This window comes from Cyprinodon variegatus, unplaced genomic scaffold (assembly GCF_000732505.1).
Source record: "Cyprinodon variegatus isolate N-32 unplaced genomic scaffold, C_variegatus-1.0 Scaffold672, whole genome shotgun sequence".
Taxonomy (NCBI): Eukaryota; Metazoa; Chordata; class Actinopteri; order Cyprinodontiformes; family Cyprinodontidae; genus Cyprinodon; species Cyprinodon variegatus.
The window spans coordinates 331186-348993 of record NW_015151125.1 but is presented as its reverse complement, the minus strand read 5'-3'; the positions used below and the strand labels follow the sequence as shown (position 1 = coordinate 348993).

At 36.0% G+C, this 17808-nt stretch overlaps 1 protein-coding gene across 5 annotated transcripts; it reads right to left on the bottom strand.

The window, feature by feature from the left end:
• Window positions 1-11639: 11639 nt before the first annotated feature.
• Window positions 11640-15903, bottom strand: LOC107097103 (probable N-acetyltransferase CML3). Of its 5 annotated transcripts, none has more exons than XM_015394107.1 (2): window positions 15806-15903; window positions 11640-12871 (listed from the first exon to the last, which is right to left on the bottom strand). In XM_015394107.1, the coding sequence occupies exon 2, from the start codon at window positions 12859-12861 to the stop codon at window positions 12190-12192; it is 672 nt and encodes a 223-aa protein (XP_015249593.1). In that variant the 5' UTR covers window positions 12862-12871; window positions 15806-15903; the 3' UTR covers window positions 11640-12189. The 5 variants fall into 5 exon arrangements, with proteins under 5 accessions (XP_015249593.1, XP_015249594.1, XP_015249595.1 ...); XM_015394108.1 differs by having other exon boundaries at window positions 15784-15889; XM_015394109.1 differs by lacking the exon at window positions 15806-15903 and adding an exon at window positions 15549-15747.
• Window positions 15904-17808: the final 1905 nt, after the last annotated feature.

Genomic DNA, 17808 nt, shown 5'->3' with positions numbered 1-17808 from the left:
GGAGTAAGACAGGTTTATCTGACTGTTTTTTTGTTTCTATGCTGCTTCACATGGGATGATAACATCAAATCGACAGTGAGACAGTGCTGTTCTTTTGCACCTTTTAATATAAGCTGCATAGCCTCCTTAAAGACAGTGGTCATCTATTCTGAAGTGGAGTTCCAAGGCCTGCTATTAGCAGTCAGTGCCTTATCTAAAGAGGATAAAATAGCTCTTAAAGGACCTAAATGTAACAGACAGAGTAAACTCAAGTTAACAACCTAAAATATTTGAGTCTGTTCCAAGCTAATATTTGCCTTACAAAAAAATAAATAAAAATAAAAATGGTCAAACCCTTTACATTTTGTTGTGGTTTATGTTACAATTTGTTTTAACAAATATAAATATATAGCGTACTTCTGGAAATACCTGATGACAGCTGTAATACTCTTAAATGGAATTTCAGTAGTTTTCACAAATAGAAAATGTAGCTTTGGCTCACATGTACTATATGAGTAAAAGCAACAACAGTAGAGCTTTATGGAACACTGTGTATTTCCTTTCTTTAGTTATTCAGCAGAAGAGGTCCGACTCATGGTGCATTCCAACTGACAGCAATTCAAGCAATTAAGTCGCCCCATTCGCCTACTGTTGCTTCTCTGACATAGTCCTAACAATTCACATGGCAGGTGACAAGCTCCACTTCTGTCAAACAGAAGAATCTTTTTCTGCTTGCTGGTTTCAACTTAGCACTGCAGACCTGGATTTTATCAAGCTATTTATTGCCCCATTTACACAAGCCCTCTGAAACCGATCCGTGCTGGGTCTGGACCGAGCTTGGATTAGTTAAATGTGCCAAGCTTGGTTCTTAAGACCATTTACACATCACGTAGAACCTCCAATCAATTTAAATTGAATTCAATTTTATTTATATAGCACCAATTCACAATACATATCATCTCAAGACACTTTACAGTTCACCAGATCATACAGTCAAATTGATTCAAAGTTTTCTATCAAAGGAAAACCAGTTGATTGTAGCGACTCATAGAGTTGAATTCAATCTCTCCCACTAAGCATGCTTGTAGCGACAGTAAGGAGGAAAAACTCCCTTTTAACAGGAAGAAACCTCCAGCAGAACCAGGCTCAGTGTGAGCGGCCATCTGCCGAGGCCGACTGGGGTTCAAGGAAACTGAAGCAGAGATGCAAAAGGAAACTGTAAAAGGCCATATATTGTTAATAAGCTAAGAAAAAGTTTGTGTTGTGAACAGCTGAAGAGATCTGTGAATTCACGCTGGACACGCCACAAAAACCTGCAAAATGAGTCAGATGACTGTAAATAGGAGATGACGCTGTCTGCTCATCCGCTCTTTGTTACCAGAGAACCAAGCCACAACTTAACCGTGCCAAGCCCTATTTTTGAACTAGTACTACATTTAGTGCAGTTCAGTTGTGTCTAGCATGGTCCAATTCAGTTGCGCTCCATCTACTCTTAACAGATATTGAAGTTACCATTTCAAAAGGGTAGGGTAAATAAGGCTTATGGTACTTTATTCCTTATGGAAAGCTGAACAGGGCTGGATGGTTTGTAGCACTGTTACCTTGCAGCAAGAAGATTCTGCGTTCAATTCCTGGCCTGGGCTCTTTCTACATATAAATTGCACGTTCTCACTGTGCTTGCGTGGGTTCTCTCCGGTTAGTCTGGCTGACTCCCACATTCCAAAATCATAACCATTAGGTAAATATCTAAACTGTCCTTTAATTGGTTGTGTGTATGTGTGGTTGTATGTCTCTGTCTGTCTCTGTTAACTTGCAACAGACTGATGACCTGTCCAGGGTGTACCCTACCTCTCGCCTATAGACCGCCAAAGATAGGCACTGGCTCCACCGCACCCATGACGGAGTTAGCGGGACAGGATTGATGGATGGGTGGATGTAAAGCTGTATATAAGTGCCACCGTCCATTGGTCCACCAGATCCTCCAGAGATACTTCCAGTTCAAGAAGTCCAGAATTAAGCTGGATATTCTGGAACAGAATAGACTATATTTAACGTTATTCTGCTCTGGGGGAGGATTGCCCAGACCACATAGGTAAAGTGAGGCGGCTTTCTGGGGCTCAGGCAAAAGCAGAGTGACATCAGAGCAAGAACCCTGGAAGAGAATGTACAAAAGCAGGACAGTGGTGGCTGGTCTCCAGAGATAAGCAGAAAAGAGCCTCGTTACCACTGAAAATAGTGCTAACATTGGGAACAGATGGCGATCAGAGCATAGCGGTAGAATGGAGCAAGATGCTGGGTAGAGGCAACTAGCTGGCTCTGAAATCACAAGGAGGATAATGAATTTCTTAATGTTGATGACACGATATTGGCACTAAGAAGTTTCTTGGTTCCATTTATCTGCCAGTACTTGCATTAAAGTAGATTTGTGATTTTACAAGGGGGCTATTATATTTACACATAAGGTTGAATTGGTTTGGATAGCTTTTTCCCTAAAAAAATATCAAATCATGAATTTAAAAAAGCATTTTTCTCTTTAATTCTGTTTCTTAATCTAATATTAAAATTAATTTCATTCAAAACTATTTTTACAATACATACGTACAATACGTATTTGTTCAGTTACTCTATTTTTCTTCTATTATTTTATTTTTTTATTTTATTTTAGTCTAAGCAAGGCTAAGAAAGGAAAACATTCCAAACGATCAAATAACACTTGAGCCAGATATCTTCACAGGAAAAAATGACTCAAAATAAAAGAATTAAGGGATATTTATCTCACTTTGGCAAATGCCTTTGCCCCCTCCTTTTTTGGTTAAGTTAATATGTTGTTGAGAACACGCAGAGGTAAATGTCCCATGACAAACCAAATGTGCCGAAGCTATAACCTGGAGGGCTGCAGCCTGGATTAACCCAACCTTTGTCCCTTTTCCTTAGCACTTAAGTCAAACCTTACCCAAGGTTTGATACATCACATGTTGTGAACACGCTGTGTATTGACTTTTATACAAGGCCTTTAACCCAGAACAGACCTTGATATATTTGTCTCATCTGCCCCTTTAACAACTGACACAGATTTTGTGTGGTCATCTTGTTTGGAGTTTTACAAACGTTGAACTCAGTCTTTGATGGAGAGAGTAAGCACACAAAAACACTGCCAAGTGTTATTACACAGGCTAGAGTTACTTTACCTTTGGTTTCTCAATCCTTCTCTTTACTTTGGAAAAGGACCAAGTGTTGTTCACCTGAAAAGCATAGAGATGAACTCAAAACAAGTTGTGTTGGCTTTGTAGGTACAGGGATGAGGAGAATGGTCTTTTGAGAGGCCAAAGGTAATCAGTTTAAGATTAATTAAGAATGAAGAAGTACCAAAAACAAAGTTTAAGATTTCTTTTAACACATATATCAGCACTGTATCAATTTAATCAAATTTATGTATATGTTAATACATGGGAAAAAAATGTTTGTTCGTGTTAATGAAAGAAAAACCCACAAAAGTAACGTTAGATAAACATTTAACAAAAAAAATAAACAAATTAAACTCAGACATTGCTTTTTAACCATGCTTGAAAAGAACGATCTAAAAAACCTAATTTATGAAACAGGTCTAAAATATAAACATGGTAACTCTGAAATGAGCATAACAAGTTTCTACAATTCTTTAATTATTTATCGAGCCACATATATAGGGCTACAGGTGTTCACAGTGCTTCTTTGATGACTTGGTGTGTACCACACTCAACATAGACCTGGAGAAGTGAAAGATATAGTTGCATCATGAGATAAAAAAAAGAAAATCATGCACAAGCATGTTAAAGATAAAGGTTTTAAGACCATCCCCGTGCAGCTTAATGTTCTTATGATTAGAGTTGCACACATATGGCAGAAATGTAAGATACATGGGACTGTAGCTAACCTCCCCGGAAGTGGTCGCAGGAGGAAAACTAATAACACATTGGTCCAAGAACAGGATAATGACCCAAGACACAAAGTTAACAACACCCAGGAATGCCTAAGAGGAAAACATGGGACTATTCTGAAGTGGCCTGGAAAGGAAAACTCAGTTTAACTGTTTTAAACTTGCAGCTGAACCAGGGACAGTATTAGCAGCATTCTGCGACACACATCTACAGATTTGAGAAGACAGAGCAGACAGACAAAAACAACACATAAGGATTTTTTTATTAGTTTATTAATTTACTTATTAGTAACTTACACTTAACATATGCCAACGATGAAATAACTGTAACTTATGCCCCACGTTTGAGTATAAGCTGGAATATGTCAAGAAACTTTGAGCATTCTCCAAATTTAACGACATACTGTCACAGTCTTGGTTTTGTTATGTTTATGTAGAGTATTCAGTCTTACTTTTCTCCTTGTTCTAGTGTCTAATTATTATTTTGTTGTTTTCTTGTTAGTTCCTGTCCTCCAGGTTTTCCATTTGTTGTCCTCTGCTGCCCTCTTGTGTCCTCTATTCCTAGCTCTGTTTTCTGCTCTGTTCCCCCTTGCTGTTTTCTCTTTTCTGCCAGCACCTGTTGCCAATTTCCTCGTCAGCTCTCTCTTTGTCTCTGTCCCCTTTAAAAGCCCTCTTTCTTCAGTTCTTGTTTGCTGGATCCTTGTCTTACATCTCATCAAACCTCTGGTCAGTTCTCTGTCGTCCTTCCTTGTCTCTTCCTGGTTCTTAGTTTTTGCTTTTTCCCTGATGTCTCTTAGATTCTGGTTCTTAAGATATTTTTGTTGGATTTTTGACTCCTGCCTCAGAGCCTGTTTACCTATTAAATCACTTAATTCATCTCAACCAACTCAACTCTGCATTTGGGTCCTCTAACCAACACCACCAAATCGTGACACATACTCGCGGTATGTCGACTTGTGCCAGCGTGTTTCAGCATACTTTAGCATGCTCATAACTTACACAAAATGTATCCATAACTTATCGAATATATACCAGCGTTTTTGCTTATGCACGTTAGCTATGAGCCACTTTTCAAGTCTATAGGCTAATTTACATTTTTAAACTTGGATATGATTTTTTTTGCTAAGCTTCTGATGAGGGAAAATTGAATAAGAACATTTCAATTGCAATGCAGCAAAATAGTTGAATGACAAATATAAGCAATAGGTCTGTATGTTATTAATATACCTGAATAAACTAGTATTCTACATTTGGTTTGTCTTTAATATCTTAAATGTATGCAAGAGAACTTTGCTTTTAGCTCTGTGTGAATGTTTAGGAATATGCAGGCAAGAATTAGACTTATGTAGCATTTAAATGCTCAATGAGATTAGACTAAGCTAATTCCCCCAATCAAAACAAATTTCTAATTGTTTCCCAAAACACTGTGGCATTTATTAAATGACGCTAGAAGTGGAAAACAATTCAAGTGTTAAAGAGGGTTTTCTATTTTTCCAGAAGGAAATAAAGAAAGAGAAAGAAAACAGGAAATAGTTGGGTGATTGTCAGGGCTCATAAAGGGAAATCAACAACATTAAACCCTTACTGTGAACCTAACCCCTCCACCCATTCATTACAAGCGTAACTTGATGTTTTTCCTCTCGGTGTAGTTGTAAATAAGGTCATATAATGTGGCATGGCCATGTTGCTGAACAGAGCCAGTGGAAATCTGTCCTGCTGAGTAAGTTGTTGACTAGCATTCTGCAGGTTGAGTGTATCACTGCAGCAAAATATGTGGCTTGCTTTTATGGTTGTGCAATTGAAGAGACTAAGCAATTTGGAAAGTATTTGGAAAGTAGTCTTCTCTTTAGAGATACCAAAATGTGGTAAGAAAGTTCTAAAATTTATTGTCAAATAAAAAAAGAAAAGCTTTGACTCCAAAGCCCACATAAACATCAGATCATCATCAATCATACTAGACATTTTATTCATAGTACAACTCAATAAGATTATATTATGTCAGAAAAGTGGACTTAGAGTATGCAGTTACCTCAAAGAAGAAGGGAAAAGTTGCTGCTTTTTGCTAGATAAGCTTGGAATAAATTTTTTTCTGGTTAAAAAAATAACCCCCTTTACAAGGTAATAAACAATAGGTGAAAGTAGTTTGAATTAGGGGGATCATAATAGCACTGTAGGAATAAAACATATAAATGAACAAACTCATGCAAACCAATATTGCTAAATGAAGGTTACCTGATGAAAAGTTAAGCAGGTCCTTTAGATGGACTTTGAAGTGCCTGTTTGAAATAACAATAATATAATAATAATATCCTTACTGAGGTATAAAATATGACCACACAATAAACTATTTTATGACTTTTTTTGTATTGTTTTCTTTCTTTTCATTTATAGTAGTTTTACATTTAATTTTGTTATCCACAGCTTATAGAACCTTCCAGTTTTTCTCAGATCCTTGTTTTATCACCCTGGTTCAGACCTTTACTGACCAGATAGGAACATTGTTCTAGTGCACAGTTTGATTATTTTTCTCTCTTAGTTCTGCTTCAGTTTTCAAAAACAGATATTTTACAGTAAGCAAATTTTCTGCTATTGAAGACTAAAGCAGAATCCTGTACTATGTGTGCCCTCAAGATTTGGGTGCCTGCACAAATGCTGTAAAAAAAAACAAAAAAAAAACAACAAAAACAAGAAAACCAGACAATTTAGAAAAGTTTTTTTTTTTTTTCAAATGTTTTTTATGCATTCTTTTCATTTTTTTGTCTGGTATAACAGTTATTCATGAATCCCTAAATTGAATGTGTTTGAACATTTGGCTCCATCTACTGTCAGCAGTAAAAAATATACATGTAGCAGAAATGCATTTGTTTCATTTTCATAATCCATACAATGACTCTCTTCTCTCTCTCTCTTCTAAATTAGTTTAAACATTTTTCTTTTCTAACATTTTGCAATGGCAGCAAACTGTTTTGGTAGCCAGTTAAGAATCCCTTAAATATATCCAAAGTAGGAAAAAATCTTACTAAAAAAATCAATTCTACAAGGAATTAGTTAGAGCAGTTAGCTGGTAGTAAAAGCTAAGGTTAGACAGTTCTTTAATGAGTTGTTCAGCTTACTTCCTATACGGACATTGCTGAAAATCCTCCTTTACAAAGCAATATCTTACTCCCTTCCCATATGACTAGAACTTTCTCTGCCATTTCCAGTAGGCCGGAAGCAGCTACGTATTCACTTAAAACTACCAAATTTACTCATTTTATCCAGGATGGATCTTAATGAGCTTCATTTTTACTCTAAAATTAGCTGATTATAAAAGTACACAGTGTCCTCAAACATAATTCCTGCAGCATTATCACTAGCAATGCTCTGCTACTTTATTAGTTTTTTTTATTATTGTTATAGTATTTTTTTAAGCTAGTGTTATGAGTTACTAATATAATCTAATGCAATATAAATTAGTAGATCAGCTTAGTCGCTTACTTTGTAAGTTTACATCATTCAAAAGACAATTGTAAGCAATTTTTTGCAATAATTTTAAATGTTTGTTCATTACTATGTTGTACAAGATTTTGTGCATTTCAAAGGCCTGGATTGACACAGAAACCTTTTATCACCTCGTTAAAGTCGCTGTCTTGATTTGCAAAATATAGCAATTACAGGACTTTGCAAAGTGTGACCATTTTCCTTACACATGTCGACATTTTGCCATTTAAGGACTTCAAAATGCATTTTTTTGTTGACTTTTTTTACAAACCAAAACCTGAATATTGTGAAATGCAGGTTTATTAAAGCCCACCAAAGGAATACTTTGTACTTTGCATTTACTGTTTCTCTCACAAATGGAGCCTAGGAAGAAGATCAACTAAAAAAACTGATTACTCGCCTTAATCTGCCAATCAGCTTTGAACAGCACCTGCATGAAAGCCAATCAGCATCCGATGTTCATCTTAAAAGGCCTCCGATCTGCAACCTCTGTGCTACCTAGAGCACAGGCGGTGGTTGCGCTGTATGACTTCATTCAGATGAAACTGTTTCAACCCACCTCCAGCCCCTCCTCCACCATCGTATCTAAAACATCACCAGAGTGTCATTTCGCCCAGACTCTTACTGCTTTCCGTGTCTCATCTCAACCAGTCCAGCAGAAGACCGCCATGTTGAACCTGGCTCTGCAAGAAGTTTCTTCCCAATGGGGGGTTTTTCCTCTCCACTGGCGCTTCATGCTTGCTCATCATGGACAGGTTCTCTCAACCTGTGTTATCCAGGTTGGACTTCCATCTTCCAGGTCCCTGAGTGAAGCTCTAGTAACAACTCACACAGTCCACTGGATCTCCCTATAAAGCTCAGCAGACCTTACTAACCAAAGTGTTCTCACTAACCAGCAGTCTACAGACTGACCAACTTCATCTATTTCCATCTATCTTATCTATCTCCACTCCACCACCAGTTTCATATCTGGAGGGAAACAGCCCTATTCTTTGCTCTTTTTCATATATATCTATCAAAATCCTGCTGAGTGCCAAAGACAAAGTAATTGTACCAATAAATGTATTCAAATAGTCTTTTCTCTCCATGTGAGTTTTTCAGATTGAACTAGCAGTTGTCTTGGTTTGCTACCAGTTTTAATGTATTAATTCCAAGATAAAATACACCTCAAAGGCTCCAAACTCAGGTTCAAAGTTTGGGATATTGTTTTACAGCCCAGTTCAGCTTCAACTTTATCCCTGACTGTCTGCTGAATTTATTGGTCTTCATTCTAATGTTTTAGTTTGTCTTAACAAACCTTCTATGACAGTTTTTCATATAACAGCTGTATTAACATTCACTTTATATTACACATGGGGGAAATTCACATTAATTCTTTTGTATTTATTGCTGCAATTAACATCATTTAATTGGGAGGCTTTTGATTAAAAGGGTTGAATATGTTTTATATTCTTTATACTTGTGAAATAAAATACAGATAAAATGTATTTAAATTTATAATCCATACAAACATTTACAAAGTCTAACGCAGGGCAAATAGTTCTGCAAAAGCTCTGCACCTTCGTTAACGAATAGAAGGTCTCTAAGGTAAATGTTGCCCTCTGCTGTTTTAGTGTTGAAGTTATTCTGTCAAACTTACTATTAGATACGTTAACAGTTTTTTTTCTTCCCAGTTGCTGTGATTATTTTCTCACAGCAGTGTTAAACTCTGCAAAACAGTTAGTTGTTTGGGTGCAACCTAGTGGAAGTTCCACTTCTAATTCATCCAGTGACATTTTTTTTCTTCTTTGGACATGAAGCAATTGAGCAAATACAGATATTTCCAAAATTATCACTTTTGACTTGCTTTTGATGACTTTTACATGGATTATATCATGTCTGTCAAAATAAATACTGTACAGTCTGAAAACTCATTTTCCATACAACAACTACATTTCATTTTTATGTAATTGCACACAAAATTACTGAATATGTTGTTCTACATTGATTTTAAAGATATTTTCTTGATTGTGTTTTCATGAGAAAATGTATAAATGAATACATTTTCTCAGGTGAACCTTATGTTACAGGTGAAGAGAGGTGAGTGAACTATTAGTTGCAACCAATGCCAAGCCTCAACTTTACAGCCACTTATGGTTGAATAACATGAACCTTCTACTTTACATATATGTATAAACCAGGGGGCTAGGACTGGAAAGAGGTGCATACTTTGACTACAAGACTGAATACAACGAGGTCAACCTTGTAGAAAAGGGGAGGAGGATTTGTGGAGGAGGAAGAAACCTTGAAGAAGGAGGAACAAGATGGCAATCACAGCGACCTAGTCAATATGAAATAAGGACAACATTTGAGGCCATGCTAATTTTACAGCCAACATGAACAAAATAGTTAATCAAACAAATGGTAAGTTTCTGTTTACTCTTGAGAACCTCAAGAGTTAGAAATAAATGCAGCAACAAACTGGTCAGTGTTTGATAAAATAAGGTATTGCTGGGATTGCCTTTCTAAGGATATTACTGGTTTCATTAAAGCTGTCATGAAACCATAAACAGTAACAATACAATTTCATGGAAAAACACCTTTGCTAACAGTCAAAGACACAGTAAAGGTAAAGCAAAAAAAAAAAAAAAAACAGCAAAGAAAAATCAACAGTAAACAAAGAAGAGCAGCAATCTAAGGTACTGACTCCCAAAGTTAGAGTCAAACTACTGTACAGTTTGGATGTCGAGATCCTCTAGAGAAATTAAACTTAATAATAGCCATTAATGTTAAAGTGCCTAAACGTATAAAAACCTCACTTAAAATCGATAAAAACAGCTTCTTGCCTGGTCCTGCTGGAGGTTTTTCCTGTTAAAAGGGAGTTTTTACTCTCCACTATCGCCACTATCATTGCATTCGAGTCAATGAGTCAATGCAATCAACTGGTTTTCCTTAGAAAACTTTAAACCAATCTGACTGTATGATCCGGATGAACTGTAAAGTGCCTTGAATGACGTGTGTTGTGAATATAGAAATAAACTGAATTGAATTGAATTCTTTGTTGATGTTATCTTTAAACCCATAGTTAATTGAAGACGTGTGTATATCTAACCAATAATTTGGGTCATGAGTCGACTTTGGTCCCATTTTGTGGATCAAAATCTGAAAAGTTTGGGAACCTCTGATCTGAGCAAAACCTTTAGTTTTTAGGTTTTGCTAACATCATAATGTGGTTTATTTTAATGACAACAACTTTCTATTTTTGGAAAAAAAATAGTTTTCCACCTATTCCTCTTTGCCTTTCTTTATTAACCCTCCCAGCTTTTTACTTCAGTGTTAAGAAGTTAAATCATTTGTCTGACCAGAACATTGTCAGACAGACTGTATCTGTTCTCCATCTCAATGATTAATACATGCTATTTGAATGAGGATCTCCAATCTTGTTATTTAATCATTTCTGACCAAATGATATTTATAACTGCCCATCCCTACCCCAGAGAACCTTCATGTGAAAATCTCCAAAAACACAAACTTGATATAAAAGCTTATCAAAAGCTTTAGAATCAATGTTTAATTTTCTGAAAATCGTCTCTTATTTAAAGAAAAACTCACATGACTTATCACAAGCAGCTCCAACTGTTATTAAAAGGGATGTCCTGGTCCGACATCTGATATCAAACCGATATCAGCTAAAAAAACTAATTTAAAATATCTGATATTAGCATGCTGATAGAAACACCGTACTTCTGATGAACTTTTATGAATAATAATAAATGGTTCGGTTGTTTTCTTACCTATTTTTGTCGTCTGTTATTCTCTGTTTCAGTAATGTCATTTGATTAAGGCTTTTCTAATGTTTTACTTTACAACATGAGTAATAAAAGTAATAACAATTTGTGCTTATATCATTAGTCAATATTGCTCAAAGCTGCAACATCGGAAACATGTCAGAAATGGAAAAAGTATCGGAATTACGCTACTGTAGTTGCTAAGATTAAAACCAAGTGTTGCAACACTTTTAATATCTTCTTTTTGAATAACTTGCATAGAATGTTTGCTGGATTTAATTTTAGTTTCAAAGGAATGTTATAAACTTTAGTTTTGGGGCGGGATGATTTTTACTGTAAAGGTAGAACGACCGATGCTGAATGGAGGTGTTTAATTGGAAAGAAGGGGAGAGATAGAATGATGGATGGTGGAAAGTGAATGGAAATATTTCTGACATTATTGAAATCATGTTAATAAAAACAAAAAGAAGCATTAATTCATATAAAACTGCACCATCTTTATTTTGTGGAAAGAAAATGTAAAAAACAATCACAGGAACATTTAAAAATCACATTTTCAATAGGTGTAGTGAAATAAACTTGGCTAAAGTGGCTTAATCATTTAAGTGTTTACATACTGACATTAAATGATAACAAGAACTTATACTTTTATTTAATCTGAAATAACCATCTGTAATCATTACAATAGTATTCGCCAAAATGATAAACATCTATGAACGAAAACATGACATGGATGCATCAACAGACTAAAATATGATTTAAAAAATCCTCACCTTTATGTAAAACAAAATGCAAAAAACACTTATTTTCTCCACACAGATACAGTTTTTATCTCCAATATTGGAATTGTATCTCCTCACACCCCAAAATATTAACTACTGTTATGATTTTCCTTTCGATCACAGTGTCATACGGTCCTGTTTTACCATTCGGCCCCTGATCAACCCAAATCCTGTTGTTAGGGCTTAGCGTAAAGAGTGTTTAATGCTAAAAAGTCAACAAATAAAACAGTTGAGTTCAAGAGATATAAAGGCACAAAATGGAGCTTCATAATTTCTTTTCCATTTTCAAAATTTCGACTTGGACCAAGGAAAGCAGACATGAAGGTATGTGTGCATCTTTGTGTGAGAAGAAAACTTTAAAGCCCAGCTTCTTGTACAGAGTCACAGCAGCCACCTGGGTGGAGCTGGTCTCCAGCAGTACTTTGGAGAAGCCTCGCTCCTTACAGAAATCAATCACAATCTGAGTCATCCTGCGGCCCAGTCCCATCCCTCTGCACTTTGGTGAAATACTCATTCTGAACATTTCACCATATTTCTCATTCCCATTTGTTATACACTTCACAGCCACCATCCCGATAACCTGTGCCGCTCCATCGACCTCTGCCTCTGCCACCCAGAAACAGTCATCTGGTCCGCTTAGGTAGTTCCCCACGATGTCTTGCATGTCTGTCTGGAGTCTCTTGGTGATATACCCAGCATATACATGATGGCAGCAGCAGTAGATGAATATCACCCAGGCTGCTAGCAGCAGCAAAGCTATAATCAAAGAGCCAAGGAGGTAACTAACCAACCCTATAGACAGGGTGATAGTGAAGCACAGAGGGCTGGTCATAGCATTCTGAAAACATGGGCTGATGTGCTCCATGAGGCCAGCGCTGAACAAGCTCCGCACTGTGTCTTTATCTGACGGACGGTACCGGCGGATCACAGGCTGCATGATCAGGGAACTAAAGGAAACAGGAAAGAGAAGTATGACACAGTTACACATTTTACCAGCGAAAGCAGCCGTTTTAGAATATTAATCCTAGTATCTTTCAACCCTTCATCTCCAAAGTTTTATCAAAACATGCTGTGTATTTTTAACACATTGCAACAGTTTTTTGTTAAATAGTGATGCATTTAAAGGGTATTTTAAATATGAGTACACTTGACCTTTTTTCGTAAAATCTGGAAAGAAAATGAGCAGGAAATTATATAATTAATTTAAACATTTGGTCATGCTATTGTCTGTTATACGAAAAGAAAAAAAAAAAGATGAGTAAACCACAGCTTTGATAAGAAGGTTAATCAAGGCCTTAAGCCAGCAGGAGGAGGAGGAGGAGGTGCCAACACACTACTGAGGCTTATCATTTTGTATTCACACCAGGAAAGATGTTTGATCTTAAAAAAAAAAAGAAAACTTAATGTTTTCTGCTTGTTTTACTTTATGCTTTTGTTTTTGCAAGTGAGCTATAATTTATAACAAAGCTGAACATGTTACGATTGTTGCTCTCACTGGACAAAAATAACTCAGATGAGACAGAGCACATGCTGGAGGAAAACTTACATGTTCTTTTATGCAGCACCTATCTTTGGCACATTTCCGCTTTTATTAGAGATGCAAAATTACAGAGAGAGCGAAGAGCAGCTAATTCTGTGCAGATGTTTTATTGCTAATTTGGAAACACTATAGAAGAATGCAGCAGGAGACTCACAGCATGCGGGAAGAAGTCGATCAGAAACAAGATCAGGAATGATTTCAGCATGATGTTTACTGCTATGATGGCTTGTAAAGTCCAAACATAAGTTTAACTCTGCAATTGGGTTGGATCGAGGCCGGTTCATTTTTAGACAAGCAGCGAACCGCACCAGGGAAGCAGAAAATCGCTCCAAAACACGACTCACTTAAATGTATTCACACCTGCAGGTAAGTCTGTTCCAAGGAGAGTAAATGAACTCTGGTCTGTTTAAGCCAGTCTTTGTGTGGGTAATTCCAGTTAATAAGGACCAGTATCATGCAACTTCTAGCTTAGGTCCAACTCATCTTAATCAAATGTCATGACCTCATCAGTATGCAGTCAACTCAACTTCATAGTCCTCTCAATCATCCATTTACTTGATTTAAATGTGTTGGACCAAGGACACATATAGTTGCAGGAAACCCTGATTTAAGCAGATGAAACCTAACAGCTTTGAATACACTTAGATTAAACTTCAATTTCTCCAAACTTCAATCTGTTAAAGATGTATGCACCCTGATCTCTCTGGTTCTTTTCCCTATAAAGAGATCACTCAGGACAAAACCTTTAAATAACACTTCATAACTTATATGTATTAAATAACCAGGAGACATGACAACAGATTCTGATAGAAATTGTAATCTTATTAAGATCAGAGAAATTTCTTAGAATGTACAGAAGGCAGCTGCTCACCTCTGGGCTCACCTCTCAGGAAGTGGCTCCGATTAATGATTAAAAAGGCATTTTATACACCGCCAGTCTGCCACGTCATCATATTTTACATCATGCACATTAGCAGATGATTAGACATCCATGGCTCCAGCCTTATCAAAATATTACACTTCGTTCGTAGCTGAAGGACTCTGCTCTCATTCCATTTCCAAATCTTTGCTACGTACAAATGATTATTATATATCCAGACAGAGGAACTGTCCTAATCAGTTCAGACATGCAACAGGCAGCCAATACCAAGCTGTAATAAACTCACACATCTTCATTGATAATTGACCTAACAAATCATCTAAGCAAATCAAAATCACCGCCGCTCAACCCACAGATGCCTTTTCCATACCTTGGCACCATGAATAGTAAAACTGGCAAGCCTTTCACCTACACAGTAATAACCAACCTAAAAGCATCACAACAAAAATAATCCTCTTCTCAAGCAATAAATGACAATATCTTCTGGTTTACTTGTACATAGCCAGATTACCTCCACCTAAATGTATAAAACTGATTTTACAATCCTAATCTAACTATTGTATCTAACTATTGTAAAGATTACAGGTTTTTTTTAATTTTATTTAATACACTTTATTAGTTTTTCTCTTTTGTATTAAGGTGTCTTTAGAAGCAGTCCTCTTGGATTCTTCTTTGGAGACTTTTTTTTAACGTCAGACAATAAAAGTTCACAATCAGATGATCATTTACAGCACTTTTAGTGACATTAATTGTTATGTGATCTCTAGCAGCTCTGCTAGGTAGCATCGTTGCTAGCACTGCAGCCTTTAGGCAAAGCTAAACAGAACCAAGCTGTGCAGGAGATAACTCATTAGAGCCAATAATAGTGTTGCCATAGGGAAGAGAATATAATATATAAATAAAATAGAGTCACAGTAGCCTAAATATACGATACAATCATGAAAGAAATGGCTAAAAAAGGCTAAAAGTTCTGTTCAAGCTAGCCTGAGCTGGTCTGTGTATTTAGCTAGCAGGTTAACGAAAATATTAATCGGATTAATCAGGTTTTTGTTTTAAAAAAAAGACGATATAACATTGATCCGGACTGTAAAACAACGTGAAAAACTGTTTTTTTTCCCCTTTTCCATCTAGCTAATAGTCTGGATATTTATGTGTTGGCTAACAGGCGTAACAGGATACAACTTCGTTAAAAAGTTTCATTTACCACAAAACAATTCCTGCGCACCTTACTGTATAAAGTATCTCCTCTAAACTCCTTCAGATGATCGAAGAACAAAGCTGGTGTCCGACCGGTGGTTTTAAACCTTTGCAGAAACCCTTTGAACTCATCTTTAGGTTCAGTGTTAACCTTTAAACAGTCTAGTTACACCAACCATAAAATTCATTGCTATAACAGTCTGGTCAAAGTACATCCATTCAGAACCACTAAAGTTTTTCACCTTTAAATCCGAATCTTCTCACCTGAAGTTGAAGCTTTGAAGAAAAAGAAAAAAAGTAAAATGCTGGGATGTAACTCTGGGTTGATTGGTTATTATTTAAGATTTAAAGCTAAAAAAAAATTTGCTGTAAAGAAAGAAGCACATGCAAAAAGCAGAAAAAGATAAAAAATAAAAAAATAAAAAAAATCACATCTGCGCTGCAGCTTGAAGACTGCTACCAGGGGCAGATCAGCGTTTATCGCGGCCCAGGGCAAAATCTGTTGGGGCCTCTTTCTTTTAATCAAGGGTTTAACTTTGTGATGAAAGTTGGTGGGGACACTCTAAGGGGGGCTGATTGACCTACAGTTACCCCACCCGAACGCTTTCATTAGGTTTTTGTATTTTCCAAAAATGAGCTCAAACATATATTTATTGAATGCTTTCCTATTGTTGAGAACACAAGAGAACCACTAATACAATACACTAATATTTATATTTATAGATTTATAGATAGATTTAGAAAGATGTCTTTTAGTTCTTTACATATATAGGGCCCAAAAACATTCATGTATAAAAAAAAAAAAAAATAGCGAATATCAGTCGATTCCGATGCCAAAATCGATATATCATGCATTCCTAGAAGTACAATCTCAACTCCATCCATCCAGAAAAATATGGGTGTGCTTCAGTTTAAATATAGCTTAGCATGTTTTTTTTTCTTGTAAATGTTCTGGTAAATTTGGAGATATATTTTATTGCATGTTGCATATCCCAGTAAATCTGTTTCACCTTTAAATCTGCTGTCCCTGTTTCTCTCTGTGCTCCGTTTAAAAAGATTTCTGAACCTCTTTACCAAAATAATGATGAATTTCAAGATATGTGGGAGCTCTGTAGTCTGATTATGTCTGTACAATAACAAAACATATGAATTTGAACCTGTAACTGGGAGTCATGGTCCTCTGAGAAGTCCAGATTTTTTTAACTAGTAAAGAAAAACAAACTATGTTTTCTCAAGCTTCTTGCATTATAATACTAACTTGTATAAACTTACAATTTGTTGCCAGTTTTAGCTGAAAAAGCTCTGTATGTCAAACAAACATATTTTTCAGTGGTTTGATGTTTTTAACCAACCCGTCTCCTAACTTTTACTTAAACATCAAAGTCGCTGTTGGTTAATAATCACTGAGTGCTGCTTTGTGTCTCTCTTTCAACCATTTAGCTACTTGGTATGCAGTGAATTGCATCGGTAAATCAGATGTCTCAAAGCGNCAGTTACCCCACCCGAACGCTTTCATTAGGTTTTTGTATTTTCCAAAAATGAGCTCAAACATATATTTATTGAATGCTTTCCTATTGTTGAGAACACAAGAGAACCACTAATACAATACACTAATATTTATATTTATAGATTTATAGATAGATTTAGAAAGATGTCTTTTAGTTCTTTACATATATAGGACCCAAAAACATTCATGTATAAAAAATAAATAGCGAATATCAGTCGATTCCGATGCCAAAATCGATATATAATGCATCCCTAGAAGTACAATCTCAATTCCATCCATCCAGAAAAATATGGGTGTGCTTCAGTTTAAATATAGCTTAGCTTTTTTTTCTTGTAAACGTTCTGGTAAACTTGGAGATATATTTTATTGCATTTTGCATATCCCAGTAAATCTTTTTCACCTTTAAATATGCAGCTGTCCCTGTTTCTCTCTGTGCTCTGTCTAAAAAGATTTCTGAATCTCTTTACCAAAATAATGATGAATTTCAAGATATGTAGGAGCTCTGTAGTCTGATTCTGTCTGTACAATAACATAACATATTAATTTTAACCTTTAACTGGGAGTCATGGTCCTCTGAGAAGTCCAGATTTTTTTAACTAGTAAAGAAGAACAAACTATGCTTCCTCAAGCTTCTTACACTATAATACTAACTTGTATAAACTTACAATTTGTTGCCAGTTTTAGCTGGAAAAAGCTCTGTATGTCCAACAAACAGATTTTTCAGTGGTATGATGTTTTTAACCAACCCGTCTCCTAACTT